The 23,977-nt window shown below is 37.9% G+C and overlaps 1 protein-coding gene across 1 annotated transcript in view; it reads left to right on the plus strand.

Annotated features, from left to right (window-relative positions):
• Positions 1-23,977, plus strand: part of MYOM2 (myomesin 2) — a 70,440-nt gene that overhangs the window by 14,423 nt on the left and 32,040 nt on the right. Inside the window, exons 9-18 of the mRNA XM_026033887.1 lie at positions 3,405-3,566; positions 5,430-5,571; positions 7,119-7,318; positions 8,434-8,487; positions 10,751-10,878; positions 16,124-16,307; positions 18,844-19,018; positions 20,345-20,466; positions 21,348-21,368; positions 22,769-22,956. Of these exons, the coding sequence (XP_025889672.1) occupies positions 3,405-3,566; positions 5,430-5,571; positions 7,119-7,318; positions 8,434-8,487; positions 10,751-10,878; positions 16,124-16,307; positions 18,844-19,018; positions 20,345-20,466; positions 21,348-21,368; positions 22,769-22,956 (1,376 nt within the window). The remainder of the gene's footprint in view (positions 1-3,404; positions 3,567-5,429; positions 5,572-7,118; positions 7,319-8,433; positions 8,488-10,750; positions 10,879-16,123; positions 16,308-18,843; positions 19,019-20,344; positions 20,467-21,347; positions 21,369-22,768; positions 22,957-23,977) is intronic.

The raw sequence follows: 23,977 nt of genomic DNA on the forward strand, positions 1-23,977 counted from the left end.
CAGCCACTCTTCCCACTGCGTGTCTCTGAACCCGAGTTGGGGACATTGGCTATGATATTTACCTGCATTGTTTTTCATTTAACTTTTATTCCTCACTTGCAATAGGAGAAGCTCTTACAACTAAACATGCCATAAGGGCTAAGTAAAGTTTTCTCTTTAAAGGATTGGGAGAATCAATAACAAGAAGCACAAGAAGCAGTAAATGTTGCTGCTTCTGTGTTTTAGATGTTTAGCTGCCATGTGTAATCACTGATCCATGTTAGATTTCTGGATATTCTATTTAATACAAGGGAAAAGCTAAAAGCTGAGTAGTTAATACAGTAAATGGAAGCTTACTGGAAAATCAAGAAGGAAACATCGAGGAGAGAAGTTTGGCTTAGAATATAAGGCTTTCAAAACTAAATGCAATGAATAACGAACTCCAGTTGAACTCTCTTTAAATTATGGGACTTGGTCAACTCTTTTTTGAGTATACAGTCAGAAAGGAGGAAGTGATTCTGTGCTTTCTAATAAYGCAATGATTATAAAACTTACTCACTAGGTGGAGATGCAAACTCACTTCCCAGATTTGAATATTCTTCGTAAGTGAATGCTGTGACCACTGAGCTGTAGGGTATTCACTAAGCAGTAAATTAATGAGATATGAGCCTCTATTTCCGTATCTACTTCCAGTATTTACTGCAAATTTTATATTAAAATGTGTTGCATTTAAAGTACAGAAATATTTATTGGAGCAAGACCTGGAACACAAGATTTTTCACGGCTGTGCAAGTGCCATGTTGGTGCATTGCTTTCTTTCCATGCTTTGTTATTGAGAAATAATGCCATGCCAAATAGAACAGTTTTAGCTAGAAGTACCAAAGTACTTCATTCAAGCATTCATTCAAGCATATTCCACAGTGTGGTRGATGACTCTGCAGGAATAATATTTGTTTATCACGTAGAAAAAGGTCTTGAAACATAAAACTAAGTACTTAGTTCAGTAAACTGAGCTAAATAGTTGATACTGAGGTGACCTTCCTGTTTCAGTGGTACCTTTACTCTGTCTCTTACTGGGCCCATCTTAAAAGCACCACATCTCTCAACTTTTTGAATGTGAGAACAAACCTTTTTTTTTTTTTTTTTTTTTTTTTGACTGTGGCTGTAAGGAATCATTAATTTTCTAGAGATGCCCCATGCTATTCCAATTTTCATCTAAGAATTGTGAGAATTGTTCCAGTTATCTGTTCATTGTAAGAATTATTCTAGTTAGCTGTAGAAAATGAGCTTTTGGCTCTTTCAGTTATGATATGAAATTTCTTCTTCATATGTAATATTACATTATGTTTGTTCTTATTCAACATAACACTATCTTCTCTGTGATAACTGGAGATGAAAATATATTCTCTTCGAAGTCAGATGATAGATTTTTGCTAGTGATACAAATTGGAAAGGCTTTTGTCCCATTATGGGAAACAGAACGACATGAACAAGCTTAAAATCATCCATTGCTKCACATACATGGATCATAGTGTGCATGTGCATCAACAGGCAGAACTTCTTTGCAAACATAGCAGGAATTCATGCAGTATGAACCTTTGCTATGCACTTGAATTTCCTATGCTGAGTCTCTGAGTGCTGGAGGCATTGCATAAGTGTAAATGATATGAAGGTTAATAGTTTATTCAACAGTATGAGCTTTAAAAGTGCTGTTATTGAAGTAATATTTAATTCTACTTTTGTATAAAGACTTTTTTTTTTGTTTTTCCTAAGATTTTTATGTCTGTATGAATCAAATAAGTACAAGCAAAACCCACAGATGGATCAGTATGATTTATTTCTGTTAATTATACACAAGAGAAGTATGTGTTTATCCAGAATTAGTATGCTTCACACTAGTGCTGGTCTACTAGCCTCCTGTGGATGCACAAGTTATCTGAATCTGAATCAAATACAGCATCACAGAATTGCAAAATCACAGAATGGCTGAGGTAGGAAGGGACCTCTAGAAATCATCTAGTCCAACAACCATGCTCAAGCAGGGACACCTAGAGCATGTAGCACAGGGTCACATAGAGGCAAGTTTTGAAGACCTCCAGGGAAGGAGACTCCACAGCCTCCCTGGGCAGCCTGTTCCAGGGTTCTGTCATCCTCACAGTCAAGAAGTTCTTCCTTGGATGCAGATAGAACTTCCTGTGTTTCAACTTGTACTCCTTGTCCCTTGTCCTGTCACTGTCCACTRCYGAGAAAAATACTTTGGAAATACTCTGAAAATGTTGAAATCTAACAAGCATGAGTATTATATCCACATATCTTGGCCCACTTAGAACAGTTCAAGATACTGAAAGAGCTATATTTAAATGATACTTCAAGAATACATGTCTAACCTGGATATGAGTTCAACCTGCACCAGAAGCTTTCTGTTGATTTCCAATGTAATATAAATATTATAAAGGTGTATGCACAAATACTGGAATCTAGCATAAGACAACTGAAACTCCTATGAGGAAAAAAAATGGAGTAGTGAATTTGGATGGATTTCAACAGATCTCAATAGTAGGTACTCAAAGAAGTGACAGAGCAGCGCAGGCACTCACAGAAGTTCTCCTAGTTGTCTACTATATTGTATAAGGAACTGTTAAAAGTGGCTTTTGTTCAGATGATAAAGTGTCAATAAGACACAGCCTACTAAAACGTAGAGCAGTAAGTTACTATTTTTTAATACAATTCTGCTGCATTGATTAGAATAAATTAGTATGGGACTTACGGAGTTAAATTCAAAAATAATCCGATCAATTATTGAAAGAAGGTGATAGGAACTCTCTTGACTAGCATAAAATATTCTGCTCATATTTTTGCTCCAGTTTCACTAGGCAATCAGATTAATTTACATTAATCATGGGTCACCACCTCTCACCTGTGAGAAATTCAAATTTAATTTCATTCACTGCTCAACAGGCRTGCCTTGGAGAATTAAATTTAGTGCATATTTATAGCAGTCTTTAAAAATCTGGTCTTTAAACTTGAAGGAAGAAATTGAGTAATCTGACATTTGACCTAAACAGATAGCAAAACTTATTAAAAATGAATCAAAGTTCCATCCTACATCCATTACAGTGCATGACAGGTTTTTGCATGATTGTTTTAAAATGTGGATTAATATTTTTCCCTGGGAGTGTATTAGAAATGATAGTGAAGGGAATTCAGTCCTGTTTCTGTTGTTGGCACCTCATATTCTCTTAAATTTACTGATGAAATAAGTTTGGAGGGATCAAGTTTASTCTCTGTAGAGTTTTGATCACCTCAAAGCACCATGACTCTGATTGTAGTTGGCATAAGGGTTCAACTGTTCCCCTGACAGGCACTGGGAAGCTGATTGTTCTGGTCAGTGAGGGATTCAATGCCTGATGTTTTTTCTCTTCCAGATGTGCTAATAAAGGACTCCGAATGGACAAAGATGTACTTTGGAGAAGGCCAAGCAGCTCTGTCTTTTACCCATCTGAACAAGGATGACGAAGGTCTATATACCCTGCGTATGGTTACAAGAGGTGGGGTGAATGAATACAGTGCATACCTGTTTGTAAGAGGTAAGATTTTAATTTGCTCCTTGAGGATAAATCAGAAAAAGCAACAAGAAAAGTAGCTTTATTAATCTTGTGTAATGAAGGAAGTATAAGAGAAATCCTTAACTTTAGCATTTTATAGTTGTTTTATTTTGTATAGCAGTCTGTGCTAGAAACAACAGTGACATTATATGAGTGGGGAGCTTCAAGAGGAGTTAGCTTCTGAAGCTATTTTCATTCCTGAAGAACCAGATAAATCAATCTTATGAAGAAATATTTTGTTTCCTCCTCCACTGTCTTCTTTATCTGATAAAGTCTAAACGTCCTTGAATACTTCTTCTCCTTACTGCAATGATTTCTGCTCTAGAGATTTCTAGAGGGAATCGGCCTTTCTGGACATTTCCATGTCCTATTCCTGGACTTAGGAGGAGGAAGAAGAAAAGCAAGAGAAATATTCCTAACAATACAAAACCCATTCAATAATCAGAGGAAGGAAGGGAAGCAAGAAATTTACTCATCAAATAAATACAGAGTTCACAAGAGATATGGTTAAAAAGAAGATAAATATATGAGTATAGAGGTCAGGGTCTGCCCTCGCATTTGCATGTAGCAATCTCAAGGAAGTGAAAATGAGATCCTGTRTGCACCTCTAGGCAGAACTAAGTTTCCCTTTTTTATTTTTATTGAAAGATGAAAATAGATCTCCCTGAACAGTTCTATCACTTTCTTAAATACTTTGGGCAGGATCCTTAGTAGTAGCAAACTGGAATAACTTAACTGAAGCCATTGGAACTACGCTAGCTGAAAACCTAAGCAGATCTATCTTATTCTTCTTAAAACTTTACTGGAATGTCCCTTTCAGATTTTTTTTCCCAGACAATTGTGGTCTATTTTTACTCTCTTTTATCCCTTTGTACATGCAAGACCTTGGCCTTAAGCTATGTCCTCCCTGATCTGTAGTGTCCATGCTGGACATCTTTCACGTGGGTTGAAATCTGATGTTATAGCATCATCTTCRTGTGTGCCCATAGATGAGAAGAAACCTTACAAAGACTTGCAAGGCCTGTTCCTGGGTACAAGTCTCCTAACAACTCCTAACAGTCTCTCCCTCTGCAATATGGCAAATGTTCTCAGTCCACTGGGGTTCCTCCTCTGAGACACCTCAGATTCAGTGCAAGAAACACATGTAAAGCACAGCAAAGCACACCTGTCTCTTGGCAGTAGGTTCTAGAACCACARTGGTTCTTGCCGGTATTTCATGACAATTTTGAGAAGATTTTGGTTCAAGTCAAACTTGAAACTTTTGTGTGATTATTTTGGTAAGGGATACCTAGAAAGTGAGATATTTGGACTCTGAAGATTWAGATTGTTTACATGCTATAAAGCTTTTCCCTGGAGGCAGTGAACTCCTTGACTAGGAATTTTTGGTTCACACCAGTCARCTTCTCTCAGATGAAGCTATACACAGCTTAATGAAAGAATATTCATTAGTTAGGCATATTCATATTATAAGAARCCTCAAAAAATGAATCAAAAGTTTGCAGACTTCTTAAGGGATTCATTTTCCTTTCCTTCTTTGTTGAATATTTTGGGATCATCAATAACCTACTGATATACAGCTTTTAGTGGGAAAGATTATCAAAACATAAACGTGTGGGCTAGTCAGGTCTTTGATGCCTTCAAAAATATCCCTAAACATCCTGACCTGCCTACRGATAGATGTTATTGGTTTGTTCATTAGAGCAGTGAATTAGTCTTCATGGAAATCTCTGGGCTCTGCCTCTAAAGAATAGCATAAAGAATAGCATGAAAATTTTCCATTTTGTCTTTGTTGTATATTTCAGAAGAACCGGAATCAAAACTCATTTATTTTTATTTGTGATGCAGATGCTGATGCATTGGTCGCAGGAGCACCGGGGGCCCCAATGGATGTTAAATGCCACGATGCTAACAGAGACTATGTTATTGTTACTTGGAAACCACCAAACACGACCAGTCAGAGCCCAGTCATTGGCTATTTTGTTGACAAGTATGTAACTATTGGAATATTTTTATTTTTGTGTATTACTAGAAGCACCTATCTAACGGAAAAAAATTAGCATTTTTATTCTTTGATACTTGTGTTATATCTCTACAGACCCCAGGCACTGGACCTCAACTGTATGCTTTGTTACATTACTAGAATGCTCCTTGGAACAGTTTTAGCCCAGATAATATAGCATTTTCATAGGAAATGGGCACAGCCTGGAAGTTTACAAGGGTAATGATATTTTACATTCCCAGTAAATAGAGGACAAAAAAAGTTCAATAGCATTCRTTTAGTAAAATGAGAGAATGAGCAAGCCCTGGCACTATTAGACTTGTAGAAGCCAGAATCCATTAATCACCTTTAAGTCTCTTTAAACTGTACATTGCAGAAACTGAAGCATAGAAACTGTTACATGATCTATTTATTTCTCTCTTAACATCACTATTACATGAGTTCAAAGCATGGATTCCCAGGAACTGGTGGTTTAAATTAAAAGGCATTTCTTACTACTTCAGCCTGATTTGTACATTGCTGTGGGTTCAGCTCAGTGCAGACATCCCAGGATCAGGGCATTCCATGTTTATTCTGCATCTATTCCTCTAAAGCACATGCTTTTCCTCTGTAGCTGAACATCTAATCTTTAATGTTTGAAAATGAGTCAGCAGTAAGGTTACTKAAGTACTTTAGTAATGTGTAATGCWCTACCATTAAAAGCCACATTTGTGGCTCAGTGCTATCCAATACCTTATTATCTGTTCTAATTTAGAGACAACTGTCTGCAAATTGCTAGAAAATGTTGGCTTATGCATGGCTATCAGTAATGGGAAATTAGTCTRGACTATGGAGACTCTACCACTTATACCCAATTGGTACAATGTGTAGATCATGGGAACATTTCACATGTTATGYGCATAATCTACATCTGTGCCTTTTRACATTTTGTTTGGATTACTGCAGTGCTTAGGAGTCCTTGATTATGATCCTAGTTTGCTGGATGATGTCAGAGCAAAAGACATTCTCCACCACAAAAAAACTTACAGTAGTGTAAGACAAAGGAGATATGTATGAGGACGTTATTGCTTCATGGTGACACTTGCACTCTGTGGCCCAGATGTTGTTGAAGAGAAGATGCAAGCAAAAGTGCTTACTTAAAAGTATAATAACAAAAGGATGGAAAAGATCAGGTGAAAGTTGCAATTTCAGCAAAATATAGGTGTTTAAAATAAAGGTGCTTATGCTTGATATGATAAGGAAGAGAACTTGGTGGAAGGGTAATAAAGGGAGTTGCCTAGCCAAAAGATGTGCAAGAAAATTTCCATTTGCAACTTCATTATGAATAATTACAARCACAGTGAGACTAGATTAGTAGAAAGAAAAGGATGTCTATAGAATACTACTTTCATTAGTAAATTGTATGGATTAGTTCTTCAGTTTAGTGGGGATAGGATTTGGGACTCTAACTTGGTGTGTATAACTATGGTGTATGTTTATTGTGGGATTACTTTGATAAATGAACACTGGAAAATGCTGTCTTCTGCTACTCCAAGGTGTGAAGTTGGTTTGGAAAACTGGATCCAGTGCAACGATGCTCCTGTGAGGATCTGCAAGTATCCCGTGACTGGTCTCTATGAAGGGCGGTCTTACATATTCCGTGTGAGAGCTGTGAACAATGCGGGTATTAGTAGGCCTTCTCGTGTCTCTGAACCGGTGGCAGCTCTTGACCCTGTTGACCTGGAGAGAACACAAAGTAGGTTGTGAAAGGCAGACATGGTGCTCAATATTTGATCTTATATTCAAGATTTGCTTYTTCCTTTGAATGAATGGGTATCTCACTAATTCCAAGGTGGAGGGTACAACTGCCATAGCAATATCCACACAGACAATTTGTCAGGACTTGGGAGTACTATCTCAATTATTGCTAGTTTTGCTTGTCTTTTAAACATAAAATCTTACTGTCACCTATATTTTCTAAAGAGGAAGTATGTCCTAGAAGCTTATATAATTTCTACTGGGAGATTGGCACTCAAATCCCACTAACTTTCGCATAGTCTGGCAATCACTTTTGAAAAAGTTATAAGATACGTCTACTTTAGTTCAAAGAGAATCATTTGTCATGTGAATTAACTACCCTAGGGATACTTATATTTACCCACTCATTCTTTTGCTAAGGGAAATACCAGCACTGGCACAAAACTCCCTGGCCATAGGTTGGAGGTCTCTGATACTGTGACTTTCCTAGTAGAGAGAAACAATTAATCTAACAAGTTTCKTCTGAAAACGCATTTTGTACTCAAGGCTACTGCATTCTACAAAGGAACCTCATGAGAACTTGTCCATGAGTGAAGCAKGCTGACTTGCTCTGGGAAGTAATCTTGTTGGTTTAGCCCTGTCCAAAAACCCATCACAAAGGCTACATATATCAYATATTTTCATGTCCATTGTTTTGAAAGCTTCTTTTCTGCAGAGAATATTTGAACTCACTATGAAGACTGCAGGTTCCAAGGTTGCTTGTAAAACCTGAGGTGAATATGTTAAGTTTCCATCAAATTTATTGCTAACTTTTATGAAAAAGAGTCAAATCATAATATACTTGTCCTCCAATTTGCCTGAAAATTGAGTCCAACATTATTGTTTTTTAGTTCATCTTTAAATAGTTCTGTCATGCTAAGTTTTCTCATGAAAGTGAATGAAGCAATGTAAAACCTTGATTCCATCTTTGGAAAGATTTAACAACATAGTTACACAAACAACAAGTATATAAAGACACAAAAAGTCTCTTTAAGTGCTGGTAACTAGTAATTTGCAGAACTTATAAMTTTATCAAATTGGCTCAAGAAACTAACCAAATATTTTGCATAACAGCTGTTCACGTGGATGAAGGGCGAAAGGTTATAATCCGAAAGGACGACCTCGAAGGTATGCCACTTTTCCATGATTTCATTCCAAATCTTCAGATCTTCATCTTAGGATGAAGCGTTATAACATGATATAATACTGTAGTTAAAAATGTGGCAAATAAAGGAAATAGACTTTGTGAGTAAACTCTTCATAAAAATACAGATATTCTGGCTTGCAAACCTGAAAGAACAGAAGACAAAGGCAAAGCTCAAGAAGGACAGACAGCRCTTTGCTCTTGACTGCACAGCTTCTATTGTGTGCTGACATCTCAGTGTTTGACTAGTGATAAGCTGTGTTAAAGCAGTAGAGCATTGTATTTGATCAGACACATTTCCCTCCCTCCTCCCCTTTTGAGAGAAAAAAAATATCTTTTTAAAGAGAATTTCATGATTTCAGCAAGATCTTTCAWTTTTTTTGTTTAAAAATATAGAATATAAGTTATACTTTAATTAATATATCTTTCTAAAAAAGAGACTTTTATTGAGGAAGTGTAATAGACTAGCAATTGTTTTTTCTTATGAGAATTCAGGTAATTACTGCCAGCTCTTGGGATAAAGCTTGAATTTCTTTTATCTTTGATTGTTTCTTTTTTTTTTTTCTAGTCTGAATAATGATCTTTTCATGTAAACTGTCAAAACTGTGAACAATAATAACCCACTAATATGGATAATTCTGTCTCTTGTCTTCCACAAAGCTTATATAGCCATAACTCCATTAATAACCTAAAAAAGGGAAATTCATGTGAGAATAGGTATAAGAAATTAGATTCAAAAACATTAAATGATTCTTCCCTCACCAATGAATTTTCTGTAGTTTGACAGTGACATCCTAAATGAATTGTTATGGCTATTCTCATATACTCAAGAAGATCACATACATCCTTGTCTTAACTATCTGGATTGAAAGGATTTAATCCTGCTCTCASGATTGCCTAAGAATGACCAGAGTGGCTAAACAGACAAATTAGTATTTGTGAAACCAGTCAAAAGTTTTTTGATTGTAAGCACCACACTGAAAAATATTGTTTTTAAAGCTCACAAATATTTTCTTGACTATACATTGGCATTTCTTAAATTCAGTCAATAAGTCAATATATGTGCCTTGCTCAACAACAACAACAACAAAATTGTAGGAAACCAAAGATCAAAACATATTGAGAGAAAATACATTTTGATTGGATAAGTCCAAGTTTACTTTAAAAAGCATGGTTTTAATTTGGGAAAATTGTACAAAGAAATTACCTTAGTTAAGTTATGASCCTGGCTTGTTTATCGACTAGCAAACTTCACTTCCATGATTTAGAGATTATTACTGAAACATTTTTCCTTTTTTTAATGTCAAAATTTGAGCATTTAGAGGTTATATGCTCTTTGTTTGCATCACAATTGGCAAAACTTATTTGAAGAACTAAACTTGACCCTCCTCTATTGCAAACCACAAAATTAGAATATTTAGAATATAAATATCTGCGGAATAGCTATGTCTTCTTCAGATCTATGTAGATATGTCTGTCCTTCAAACGGGTGAAGTTTCCTCTTGTCTCTGGTTATTTTACACTACTGTAATGCTTGGAGGGAGGGAAACAAGCTCCTTTTCAGTGCAGTGATGGGAAAATGCTGGTCCAAGTACCCCAGTTCTGGTAATGCAGTGGTGAGTGTTGGCAGTGGGTGATCAGTCGGACTCCTCAGCTGAGAYGGTCACCAAAGGGCTGGCGACATATTAGCACATCGCTGATCCAGAGGCCTTAGAGGTGCTCTAGATTGTCCAGCTAGTAATACCATCACATAACTACAGATACTGTTAATATTCTCTGTTACTTTTTCTGCTTTCCACTTAATTGTAAGCTGCTTTTCTCCTTGAGTGTGTATCTCCCTTCCAGTTATCTTCTTCTAGAGTAATTTCTCATAATAACTCTCTGGACTTCTGTCTTTGATCAAAAAATAGCTCTTATTTGCATAGAGTGAGTAGGTTTTTCCAAAGCATTTTCCACAGTAGATTAAAGTAATTCAAATGTGATCAAAGAAAATGCATGTGTGACAAATGCACAGCTTTTCAAGGGAATATTTAACTTTGAAAAAGTAAATAACTAACTTTTAACATGGATATTTCATTTCTCAAAATGGAACTAAAGYGAGAAATGAACTGCACAGCTGATACTGTAGCCCTTAATAGCCAAGAAACATGGTTCAGTGTGGGAGTTTAGAAAGATGAGCTGCAGCACAAATGCTGACCTGGGGGTTAATCTGCTGTTTAACATTCACTATGTTTATTACTCTTCCAGGCGATATTCAGATTCCAGGCCCTCCCACCAATGTACATGCCTCGGAAATCAGCAAAACATATGTTGTACTCAGCTGGGATCCACCTGTTCCTCGTGGCAGGGAGCCACTGACGTATTTCATTGAGAAGGTACTGTGTAGTGACACTGAACTGCAAGGCATTTCATTACCACATGCAATTTTATTCAACTCATTTTCAGAACTAAGGGGTGAAAAATAAAACTAACACCCTCTGAGGCTTGCAGGACTTGCCGATGGGATTTTGGAGAAGGCACGGACAGTCAAATGTATTGCATGCTTTAATGAGTATTGAAATTCAAGGTCCATTGAAATGGATACCCTGTGCTATTTGCTTGTTGTTGTCTAAGTGAAAGCAAAACTTTCACTAGAAAAGAAATCTCTCCCCTCTATGGTTAGGGCTGGAAGTTTGCAATCTGTCCTTATTAAAGCCATGTGCTTTAGATGTTCCTGATAGAGCAGGGGAGCTGGACTAGATTACCTCTATGGGCCCCTTCCAACCTTAATGATTCTGTGATTCTGATTCTGTGAAAGCAAAGTATATAGGGGCCCTGCAGCAGAGAAGGACCTAAATAGTGACCCATCATGTGATCCCCACCTTGCTTTTGGCAGGCATACTGCACCCTCTGCTACTGCCTGGCATTTTCATCTTATTCTCTATTAAGTCAATAAAGAGGGAGATAGATTCACTGCTCCTCAGTCTTCATGACTGCATTTCTCCTCCCCTTAACTTGACAGGGAGCTTAGATTTGTTCTTCCCCAACCTAGGCTGCTAAGACTTAGATATATCTATCCCTGAGTCAGGTGTCTGTATTCAATGTGTTGATACCAGCCAGAGGTCTTAATCTTTTCCCTTTCCTGCAAAGTCTCCCCATCCTTTCAGTAGTTAAATTGGACCTCTTCCCTGACCTCTAAAACTCTTGCRTGCCAAGCTGTACTTAGTCTTTCTCAATAATAAAGCATTACATCTGTAGCATACCCCATCACAATAATCCACAAACACCAGGACCATCCATAAAACTGTCCAACACCCAGTTTGCATCTAGAATATTGCAAGAAAATTTCGTTGAGTTCTTACCTTGCAATGTTTCTCTTCTCACATGTCCAGCCCATTCCTCCCAAGTTCATTTCCTAGCGAATAATTCATATCACTCTCTACTTGCAGCCCCCACTTTCCCTTTTTCAGCAAACATGTCCATAATTTCTCCCACTATGCCTCTTCCATTTAAGAATAGTAATGAAAATCTCTGTAGAAATAGATGTCTACTTTTTTATACCACACATTGTTTTGTTATTGATCTTTTCCTTTGATCCTTATTCTCTGTCATATACATGCATGCTGTCACGTCTATGGATTGCAAGGATGATTAGTTAAAGATTTTGAACCAATTCTTTATCCTATGTTTATCTATCAATGAACAGAGAGATTTTGGTTGCTGGTTCGGCTTTCTAGAATAAGACGAATGTAAGTAAAAAATAGCCAAGTAAAAAATAGTCCTAATCAGGAACATATTTTGGATCACACCTTATTGCTAAGTGTGGGATTTATCTTCATTTTAGTTGTCTAAAATTTATAGGTCTACATCTGAGCTAGTTGCCTAGACATTCCTGTAGTGCAAAAGGAGAAATAGGAACTTTTTATCATGATTGAAAAATCGTATATTAGATGACCACTATAGGACAGGATGTGTCCAAAAGTACTTAATTGCTTCAAAAGCCTACAGAAATAGCCTAGAAGAGAAGCTCAGATGCAGATTTCTATTGAGTGGATGCCTACACTTGGTTAGTTCAATTTCATTCTAAATATGCATCAGAGTTGTGTATATTCACATGTTTTACAGAAATAACTTTATATAGCAGCACAAACAGCACAGAGCAGTGGGAATGAGAAACAAGTGAGTCTTAATTAAATCCCAAACTTACTGAGGGAGACTAAGACTGAGAATTAAAAGGCTATTAGAAAAAAAAGTTTCATGATACTAATTAAAATCTGACTCTAAAATCCTTTGTCATATAACTAGCTGTTATGTATATGTATAGCCTATTCAGTTCATGGATGAATATTTGTTCTTTGCTTTGCACAGACATCTGCTAAGTTAGGAATGCATAATAAATTAATTTATTTTAAATAAAGAAGTCTCAGTCCTTAAGAAAAAAATAGAATTTGAAAGACTTCAAGAAGCACAAAAAGGAAGTGAGTTCTCCATTCTGTAAAATAATTCTCCCTTAGCGACAGAATAAATTAAATCAAAATACAGAATAAAGCATTATGTTGATGCTTGCCTCTACACAACAATTACTGTTTTTCAAGCCAGAATGTAAGATGTATGGCAAAATGATCTCTTCATATTTTTCATCTCTTTTTTTTTAATGAAGAAAATTATGGCTTTTTTGGGGGGGAGGGGCTTTACTGTTTACCTTTATATTATTTATCTGTAGTAGCATACAGAATGGTTTCTAAGCACCCATGAAGCCTATTCTGCCCTTAATGAGTTTTCAGTCTAACAGGTTTTGTTCACAGACTGTCCCATAATTATATGAAAAAAATAACTTTAATGTACCTTATTGTGCCTAAAGGCAATTTTATTTAGGCTGCTTACTGGACACTATACTTTTACTAAAATCATTGATATAGACTTTGTTTTTCTTTCGGGTAAAGAGCTTGTTTGGGGAAGCTAGTGGACAGCAGATGTCTCTGAGAATGCTGGTTTGCTGGCACTTCTCCATATGGATGCATGGTAATAATTAGCTCAGCTAATATGTTGGAAATATTCTGAAGTAATTATTTCACTTGATGAATACTCTTCTGGACATGACATTAGTCAGCTGAGTGCATAAACATATCACAAAATTACAGAATGGTCAAGGTTAGAACGGACCTCTAGAGATCATCTAGCCCAGCCTCCCTACTCAAGCAGGCACACCTAGAGCATGTGGCACAGGGTGGCATCCAGGCGAGTTTTGAAGACCTCCAGAGAGGGAGACTCCACAACCTCCCTGGGCAGCCTGTTCCAGGGCCCTGTCACCCTYGCAGGAAAGTTCTTCCTCACCTGGAGATGGAACTTCCTGTGTTTCAACTTATACTCATTGCCTCTCGTCCTGTCACTGACCACCACCGAGAAGAGTTTGGCCCCTTCCTCCCTACATTTGTCCTTCAGGTACGTATTAATCAGATCCCCTCTCAGCCTTCTCTAGGCTAAACAGGACCAAATTGCTTTCCTTATATGAGAGATCCTCCAGTCCCTTAATCATCTTTGTCGCTCTCCACTGGACCCTCTCKAGMAGCTCCAYRTCCCTSTYRTMCTGGGGAGCCCAGAACTGCACCCAATACTCCAGGTGTGGCCTCACCAGAGCTGAGKAGAGGSRCAGAATCACCTCCCTTGACCTGCTGGCAACACTCCTCCTGATGCAGCCAGGATCCCATTGGCCTTCTTGGCCACGAGGGCACACTGCTGACTCATGGTTAACTTGGTGTCAATYAGGACTCCCAGATCCCTCTCTGTGGAGCTGCTTTTCAGCAGGTCTACCCCTAATCTGTACTGGTGCCTGGGGTTATTCCTCCCCAGGTGCAGGACCCTRCACTTGTCCTTATTGAACCTCATGAGGTTTCTCTCTGCCCAACTCTCCAGCCTGYCCAGGTCCCTCTGGATGGCAGCACAGCCCTCTGGAGTGTCGGCCACTCCACCCAGCTTGGTGTCATCTACAAACTTGCTCAGGGTGCACTCTGTGCCCTCGTCCAGGTCATTGATGAACAAATTGAACAGCACCGGGCCCAGTACTGAYCCCTGGGGGACACCACTGGCCACAGGCCACCAACTGGACTTGGCCCCATTTATCACCACCCTCTGAGCTCTGCCATCCAGCCAGTTCTCAACCCACTTCGATGTCCAGKCATCCAAACCAAACTTCTAGAGCTTTCCTTTGAGGATATCATGGGAAACGGTGTTGAAAGCCTTGCTGAGATCAAGGTAGACAACATCCACATCTCTCCCATCATCCATYCATCCAGTCATTTCATCACAGAAGTTTATCAGGTTCATCAAACATGACTTCCCCTTGGTGAATGGACACAAGTTGAAACATAGAAAGTTCCATCTACATGTGAGGRAGAACTTCTTGACTGTGAGGGTGACAGAGCCCTGGAACAGGCTGCCCAGGGAGGTTGTGGAGTCTCCYTCTCTGGAGGTCTTCAAAACCTGCCTGGATGCCACCCTGTGCCACATGCCCTAGGTGTCTCTGCTGGAGCAGGGGGTTGGACTAGATGATCTCTAGAGGTCCCTGCCAATCCTAATGATTCTGTGAATCCATCCTGACTACTCCTGATCACCCTTTTTTCCTTAACATGCCTAAAGATGCTCTGTAGGATGATCTGCTCTGTCACCTTTCTRGGTACCAGGAGGTGAGGCAGACCAGCTTGTAGTTTTCTGGTTCCTCCCTCTTTCCGTTTTTGAAGACTGGAGTGACTGGTTTCTTTCAGTCTTCTGGCACCTCCCTGGCTCTCCATGACCTCTCGAAGATGATGGAGAACAGTTGTACAATAATAACCCTTCCTAGTTCCCTCAGGACTCCTGGGTGCCTCCCATCCGGGCCCATAGATTTATGAGTGTGCAGTTTGCTTAATAATCCCTAACTCAATTCTCCTCAACCAGCAGAAAATCTTCTTCTCTCCTGGTCATCTCTCTTTTTTTTTTCTGGTCTCTGTAGTTCCGGGGGACCAGCAGTAAAAAGTAAAGATAGCATTTAGTAACTCTGACTTCTCTGCATCCACTTTCACCAAGGCACCCTCCCCATTCAGCAGTGGAYTAACATTTTCTCTAGTCTTCCTCTTGCTGCTGATATATTTATAGAAGCCCTTCCTTTTGTCCCTGACATCTCTTGCTAACTCGGTAGTGAGTAAAGAAATTTCCATCTCACCATCTTCCCACAGAATTTGGATTAGGCCTTGCTTGCTTTAGAGATAACCTTTGGGTATTCAAGTCATTTTTGCAGGACATGAGAGTACTTCTCTTGGGAGCAATCAGAGGTGACAGGAGGGTAGCTGTATGGACTAGAGGGCAGATAGTGGGGTTTAGACAGACAGGGAGATATTGATGTACTGAGACCTTTTCTGAAGTTGAATGCACAAGTAATGCAGATTTCCATATGTTAAAGCAAGGCATTTGCAATTGATCCTTCTCTTTTATTTCTTAAATGAATTCAAGACAGGATGCAATATGTTCACAATATCAGGATGCAATATGTTTGAATTTTTTTTGACAGTTCCAAAAAGGCAAAATGATCCATATTTATTTTTCTTTCATTCTTTTGTCCTCTCTCTTTTTCTTTCTTTTCTTTTTTTTTTTTTTTTTTTCCTGTAGTCTATGGTTGGCAGTGGAAGCTGGCAAAGAGTCAATGCACAGGTTGCTGTAAAATCTCCTCGCTATGCTGTGTTTGACCTCGCAGAAGGAAAGCCGTATGTTTTCCGAGTCTTGTCAGCAAACAAGCATGGACTCAGCGATCCATCTGAAATCACAGAACCCATTCAACCACAAGATACTGTTGGTAAGACATTAATAGTATAGCATCAATATTAAATGCAACTGATATTTAAGAAATAAACAAACAAGTATTATCATAACTGTATTATGACAGTAATTTTAATCAAATTCATTTGATTCAGTTATTTTAGTTTGTCATCCTTCTAAGTCCTCTATGAATGTGACTTGTCAAAAAAAGTAGGATAATACTGGTTAATCGCTAACTCAGATAATTATATTGTCTGGCTCAGTATATGTATGTTACCTAATTCCTTGTAGTTTCAATTAGATAAGGAGCCTTTCCTTTCTGAGTAACCCAAGTTGTGAGCTACTGATGGCGCAGAATTTCTGTGGCATGTAGATGACTATATTTCAGTGATAAGGGAAGTGATGTCTACATATTCAGTGGCAACTTTCCAAACGAAAGTGAAGGGTTTATCTTGAGGTCACATTTGAACACACAAGTAGTAATTTAGGGAACAATTGCTCCTCTTATTGCTCAAATATATGATTTTATCTTGCAGTTAAGCAGAAGCCACAGATAAACAGTACCACATATTGACAGCTGTCGCCTTTAGAGCTCACATATTACTAGTACACTTGCCAGAAGTATGAGAAATGACTACAATATCTGTTAGTCCATCGGGCAGATCATTTTGATAATGTTGATAATTCATGTTTACAATAAGTTTAAAAATGTAACCTAACTAAATGTAACTAAACTAACTAAAATGTAACCCTGCATGATTTGAAAGTACACAAGATGTGATAAAAACATCTTGTACTTTTTTGTATTCTTGATTTGATACTTCATTAATACATATAAATTATTTAAACTGTTCAACATTCCCCAAGGCAGGAAAGAAACAGACAGTATTTATTTCACTTAGTACAGAAAATAGGCTACCCCTTAGAGGGTAGCACAAGACATTCTTCGTAAATCATAGCAATGGTGGAAGACAGAAAGCACAAGATCTTATTTTAAAGAGAAACTGCAGTAGTTTTGTAGGAGAGTTAACTGCCTGCACTAAAATACATCAGGTTTGCACATGGCTTTTAATTGCCTGCACACAGTGCTGCTTGACATTCCTGCGGGTATCTGAGACAACACCATCGGGCTGGCAAACACCACACGGGAGCTGTGGGAGGGTTTCTTTCTTTCTCAAGCATCAACTAGAGAATGGATGGGGTATCCTAGCACACCCAAAATGGCACTTAATGTCTGTGTGTAGGCAATTTAATTGACTGATAAGAAGGGATTCGGTTTGAGATCGACATCTAAATATAGGTGTCTCCACGCAGGCATTAGCAAGTGCTCTAGAGGTCTCTGCTCCTACTGCAGTCAGTGGAGCCTGAAGGATAACTTGGCTCACCACCCTTGCAATGTCTACACTGGGGTGAAATGAATCATTTTCAGGACTCAACTAACTGTTGGTTAGTGGCTCGGTTTGGATACCCATCCAGACATCTAATACCATTGGAGGTGCTTTTAGTTTGTCGTGTCAGAGGGATGCAAGTGTCCTGWATGTTCTGAGTCATATCTGCCAGCCCCAGAAATGTCTGCAACGCAGAGTGTATAAATGGCATTAAATGTGTTCCTACCTTTAGGTACMTTTATCACAGATTCAATCCACTCAGTATTACAAACCTACTGGCTAAACTACAATATCATGTAAGTGTTATTTTTGAGACCAAAAGACTGAATGTCTCTGAGAAAAATGTTGCCCCCCCCCCTTTTTTTTTTCTTTTTCATGATGCTTGCTTCAGCTATAGTTCTGTGAAATACATAAATTTGGGGAAACTAAAATGCCCTTGATACATACCACTCTTAACTTATCAAGAAAGACTCAAACAAAGCTCTAAAAGGTATTTTATAGTGTATATACTGTATGAAGTTGCCCTTATTACCATTTTGTTCACATTTAAATCTTTAGGTATATGTTTTTATTTATGTATATGCAGGGTGAAATGTGCGTAGCTAAGTTTAGCTAAGAATTTAGCATTAAAACACATGCTTAAAGTTTTCCTGAAAAGTTTTCCATTCCTGGATTGGAGTGGTCATTAACTGACTGAAAGGGAGTTAACTCTTAACTCTTAACTTAACTCTTAACTTAACTCTTGTGAAACTACACTTAAATAGTTCATGTGCATTACTTACTGATGCAGTAGTGCTACAGGTTACATACGTGAATCTGTTATTCTGATTTGAGAGAGAATATTTTCATACTCATACATTTTATCAGCACTGGTATTTTAAAATATGTCTTGAAAATATTATCTTCTCAGAAACCAGCACAAAATCAGGAAAGTGGGGAGACTAGTAGCTTAGAGCTAATTTACTATAAGAAAAACAGTACAAAAATAAGTATATGCGCACATATATAAGTATCCAGAGAAGTGGACTATTTATAGCAAGATAAATACACTAAAATGCATATTATAATGTAGTATTGTAAATATAGTTGTCAGATATAGTGATTAAATGTAGTGAAATACATAATGTTGTATCTAACAATTTTTATTTATTTTACTATAGTGCATATTTTCTTTCTTTTTTGTAGTTGCACCATCTACACCTGGTCGAGTAGTGGCCACAAGGAATACAAAAACGTCAGTTGTAGTTCAGTGGGATAAACCAAAGCATGAAGAGGCTTTGTATGGCTACTACATTGATTATTCAGTGGTGGGATCAAATCACTGGGAAGCTAGTAACCACAAGCCTATTAAATACAACAGGTATTGACAATACTTCTGTATTTCAAGGAGTTTTGAAAACTGTAGTACAATTATAAGTCCATTTATCTGGTAAACAATAGCTTCATCCTGGAAGATGAATGTTTGTGTCAGGAAAAATATTCTGCAGATTCTCAGGTTGCAGGGTAGACTTTTTCCATTATTGTTTCTCTAAAGAGAAGTGTCTTTTTTTTTTTTTTTTTTTTTCTGTTCTCTGCTTTTGAAAGATAAAATTAGGCTTCAGAGACATGAATCTACATGGCTTGTTCCTAAATGAGCATAAAATTAATGCCTTTTTAACATCTAGATTATATCTGAGGTTATATTATATCTGGGGATGCAGAAGCTTTCCATCATGTCTCTGCCTGGAGCCCTTAGTCCAGGCCATCAGGGCACATGAGTTTCTGATATAAATGTGACGGGGAAAGCACTGTAGCTTGTGAGACTACTGTGTATAAAGCCTGAATGTGTTGCCTGAGAGATATCAGAGCTCCCCAGCCTGCTAAGCCTGTGGGTAAAGAAGAGATTCTATCTCTAGCTCTCCTGTCATGATAGTGGCCCTGTATGTATTTCTGTTGATTTCTTACTCCAGAAAATATTGCTTTACTCACCAGATTCAAAGTTTGTATATATTGCTTATCTTTTCTTATAAGAAGAAAATGAGCASATATAAAAGAAATTTATAATTTCTTATGGGTGTATAGCAAGCATATAGTGTTTAGTGTATTTTATCAGCTATTAATTTTGAATGACTGTGTTCACTGAAAACCTTTGATCAAGCAATCAAGGAATCTGATCAAAGAAAGAGTAGAGATTAATTCTTGGTCAAAGGAACTGGACAGCATAAAAATCATTAAAAATGATTTTTCAATATTTTTAATTTTTCCATATGTGAACACATCCTACAATAGGGCAGTCCTGACAATTCAGTCTGTTACAATAATTGCCTAAAACTTCAGCTCAAATTTGAGAGCTCTTCTTGGCAGTTACTATGAATATAGTGAAAAATAGTTCCTGTCAAGAATAGATTAGAATTTAGCAACGCTAAGTTCAGAAGGAATATGCCATCGTTTATGACTCTACACAGAAGACTAGCACTAGCTACTTAATTCRTCTTGTGTTCCAGTGTCCCATCCAGTGTCCCAATCAATTGTACTGTATTATATTTTTGGTATTAGAGTTCTTGCAAATATTTTCCTGTGTGAAGCACTCATAAAGCTGAACTTGCTTATTGAAGCCAACAAATTGAAGCCAAATTTCTTTTTGAGCATGGATTGCTTCTTATAAATATATAAATTAATATGTAATGCTATTTTTTTTTTAACTCAGGTTTGTTGTTCATGGTTTGGAAACTGGGGAGCAGTATATCTTCCGTGTAAAAGCTGTGAATTCTGTAGGATTCAGTGAAAACTCTCAGGAGTCTGAGGCCATAATAGTACAGGCAGCCCTCAGTAAGTATGTTTGTGCGTGTCAATCTTGTGTTTCTTTAACAAGACACAGATCTCCATCAACTTGCTCCTTTGGTTTCCTTCAATATAATAGTACATTTTACAATCATCCTATTGGTACGTTTATTCTGTGGTATGTTGCTGTTCTTTGCAGAAAAGTAATTATGAGGAAAAAAATGTTTTTTTTTTTTTTATATAATCTCTTAGAATTATTGAATCAGATTCACTATAAACCCAGGCTGTCTTTTGCTCCTCAGCTGCAACAAAGAAACCATATCTTGACTGAGTTAGACAGTGGCTTCTGGGTGATTTGGAGTAGTGCAAATCAATTCAGCATGAAATCTGCTTCATTTAGAAGAGTTGCAAGAAATTTTATTATTTTGTGACTGGATCAAACAGAAAAGTCCCCTTGGCTGCTCTAAGCTGGGGAGCAATCCACCTCTTCTGCTRCTCTTCTAAAGGTACCTTATTGCTTGCAGGCAATATTTCAATGAAGAAAAGCCCTCTATGTATGTCAGCCCTATGAATTACTATACCTTGTGGAGGGCTAAATAATTATTTAGACCATAAAATACACAGGGCTAGGTTATCAAGATCCCTTTCTTTTCCAATTTTCACTTCCACACTGCATTCAGAGAACTGAAATTTGAATAAAAAGTCACAGAAAAGACTTGTACTTTGAAGGTCGGTTTTGACTAACACTTAACTTAAGATGGAAAAAAATAAAAACAAAAATAAAGCCACCCACCTGAAAGGCTTCCTCTTAGAGTGGAGCACACATGCTTGACAGAAGTAAAAGAGTGGCCATTCAGATTGCCTGTTAGAAGATGCTTTCTTAAATTTATAAGTATTATTGATAAACCTACTCTTTTTGATTGTTTTAGGAGGAAGTGTGTCTCATATGGGTAGGTGGTGCACAAACAATGTGATATCTGTCACCTCTAGGTTGCACTTTCTAGTGTACTATATGCACTTTGAAATTTTGTGGCACTTCTTGTTTTGTCACTGTGTGTCTTTGAAAATGAGGTCTGCATGGAGTGTATCACCAAACACAGATCAGGTGGATCTTACACACACTTATGGCATGTGAATAACTTTTACCTATTTCAATAGCCCTAATAAGAATTTAGTAGGACTATTTGCTAGTGAGTCACATTTATAGGGACAGAATGTTTTGCAGTGTTAAAGACATGTATAGGAGTGTGCTATGGTCATTATTATTCATGAAGAAGTGATAGTAATTGTAAAGGCCTTTTTTTTCTTATTCATCTTATTTTATTAAGTCAGAGCCAGTCCGAATATTTGAGAAATAGAATAAAAAGCCTATTTCTGCTGATTACTATCTGTTTTCATGCTGATCACTAGCACAGCTATAAGTTCAGGAATTTCATTAAGATCCTGGCTAACATATTCTCTTTTAAATGAGATAAAACAGATTCTCTCAGGAAATACTGGTAATTCAGCTGAAAAGCCTGGATGAGCTGTAGGGTCAGAAGCCTAGCTTGCATTGACTGCAGCACAACAGGGACCAGGAGCAGTGTCTTCAACTGAACTTTCTTGTGCGAAGGGAAAAACAGAAAACAAAAATAGTGCTTGCTAGACTAGAAGAGGCTAATAGGAGATGTGCAAAAAATAATTCAGGAAGTAGTTCATTAAATTTCTAGGAAGCTGAGTGACATTCTAGCTTCTGCCATAGGTCTTGTACCTCTAGGAAAATTCACAAGGGAAATGTCTTTCCTGCTTCCACATTGCTTAGGCTTGTTCGAGTTCAACCATTTTCTCTTCCTTACAAGGCAGATAGCACCTTAAATCCAAAGTAGACGTAGACACATACAGAAAGTCACATGGTGACTGGCTCACCATGGCCATCCAAAACATGGAGGCCTTGGTGAGACAGTCATATGACTTCTTTTCATTTGAACTCATAAGCTTTTTTCTTTATTAGCTTATTTGGCTCTTATCAGGAAAATGTCTTCTGATTCTTCTCAAATCTTGTAGCATATTTGATCTGGAGACATTTTAAATGACACTGCCATTTCCTTACTAAAGCTTTTAGTCTGCTCTTTCTCAGAGGACAACTCTGAGGCAGATGTTTCGTGAGGCAGATCTGTCATAAGTAATCCTCCATGCCTTTTTTTTTGTAGATAAAAATAATTTTGATTAGCAGCTTTACAACTGCTTTGTTACCAAGGTGTAACTGAGAGTAATGCATTGCAGAAAACAAAGACAGAACAGAAAGCCTAGCCTTCTGAACTGCAGTGTTTTAGACTTCTTAATAACTCTCAGCGTGCTTATTTCCCTCTAGCTTGTCCATCACATCCTCATGGCATCACCCTTCTTAACTGTGATGGTCATTCAATGACGCTTGGCTGGAAAGCACCGAGGTTTAGTGGAGGTTCACCAATCCTTGGTTATTATATCGATAAAAGGGAAGCTAACCATAGAAACTGGCATGAAGTCAACTCTTCTCTTATTCACCGGACAATTTTTACGGTTAGTGCCTTTTAGTCCTTATTATGTCATTACTTTTGGCAGAATTGTACTTTCTTGAAGAGACATTGTTAAAGTTTCCCTGSTTCATTCCACACAAGCCCTTCGTCTGTGTATTTTGGAGTGCAACAAGCCTAAGAACTGAGGTGGAGATACAATGAACCAGTGCCATCCTTCGCTATTAAATTCTACGATAAACCTGGTCATTTAGATGAGGAAACTTCTGAGTAAAAAGTCCTGAAGCACTTTTCTTGCTAAGGACAAGATGAGCTATAAAATACTTCATAAACTGTATTCATTAATGACTTCTTTCTCTATATATATATCTCTAGGGTAATTACATGAATAGAAAAGATAGAAGAATTTAGCAGGACAGAGGACTGTGCTGACTGTAGATCTGGAGACTTGAAAATAAAAGACAGATAAGCTGAGAACAAATGGAAGTGGCCCAGTTCTTTCTCTTAATATCCACCTTCAGCTAGAAAGCAGAGGAATTATGTCCTCCATTCCAAGGAGTGCTCCAAAGTAACAGATAACTGGAGGAAGAAGGGCAGTAAGTAGCCYTGCYRCGCTGGACTTCAGGAGGGCCAACTTTAGCCTCTTCAGRGACCTRCTGGGAAAGATCCCATGGGCTAGGGCTCTAGAAGGAAGAGGGGCCCAGGAGARCTGGTTAGTTTTCAAGCGGCATTTCCTCCATGCCCAGCAACAGTGCATCCCTGTGCGTAAGAAGTCAGGCAGAGGGGGCAGGAGACCTGCGTGGACGAGCAGAGAGCTCCTGGCAAAACTCCAGCAGAAAAAAGCAATATATAGAATGTGGAAGAAAGGACAGGCCCCTTGGGATAAATACAGGAACGTTGTCAGGGAATGCAGGGATGCAACAAGGAAAGCTAAGGCACAATTGGAACTAAATCTGGCACGTGATGTTAAGAGTAACAAGAAAAACTTCTTCAAATATATCAACAACAAAATGAAGGTCAGGGAGAAGGTGAGTCCACTAGTGAATGGGGTGGGTACCCTGGTTACG

The sequence above is a fragment of the Nothoprocta perdicaria genome, unplaced genomic scaffold, assembly GCF_003342845.1.
Source record: "Nothoprocta perdicaria isolate Ctin4 unplaced genomic scaffold, notPer1 scaffold_136, whole genome shotgun sequence".
Classification (NCBI taxonomy): Eukaryota; Metazoa; Chordata; class Aves; order Tinamiformes; family Tinamidae; genus Nothoprocta; species Nothoprocta perdicaria.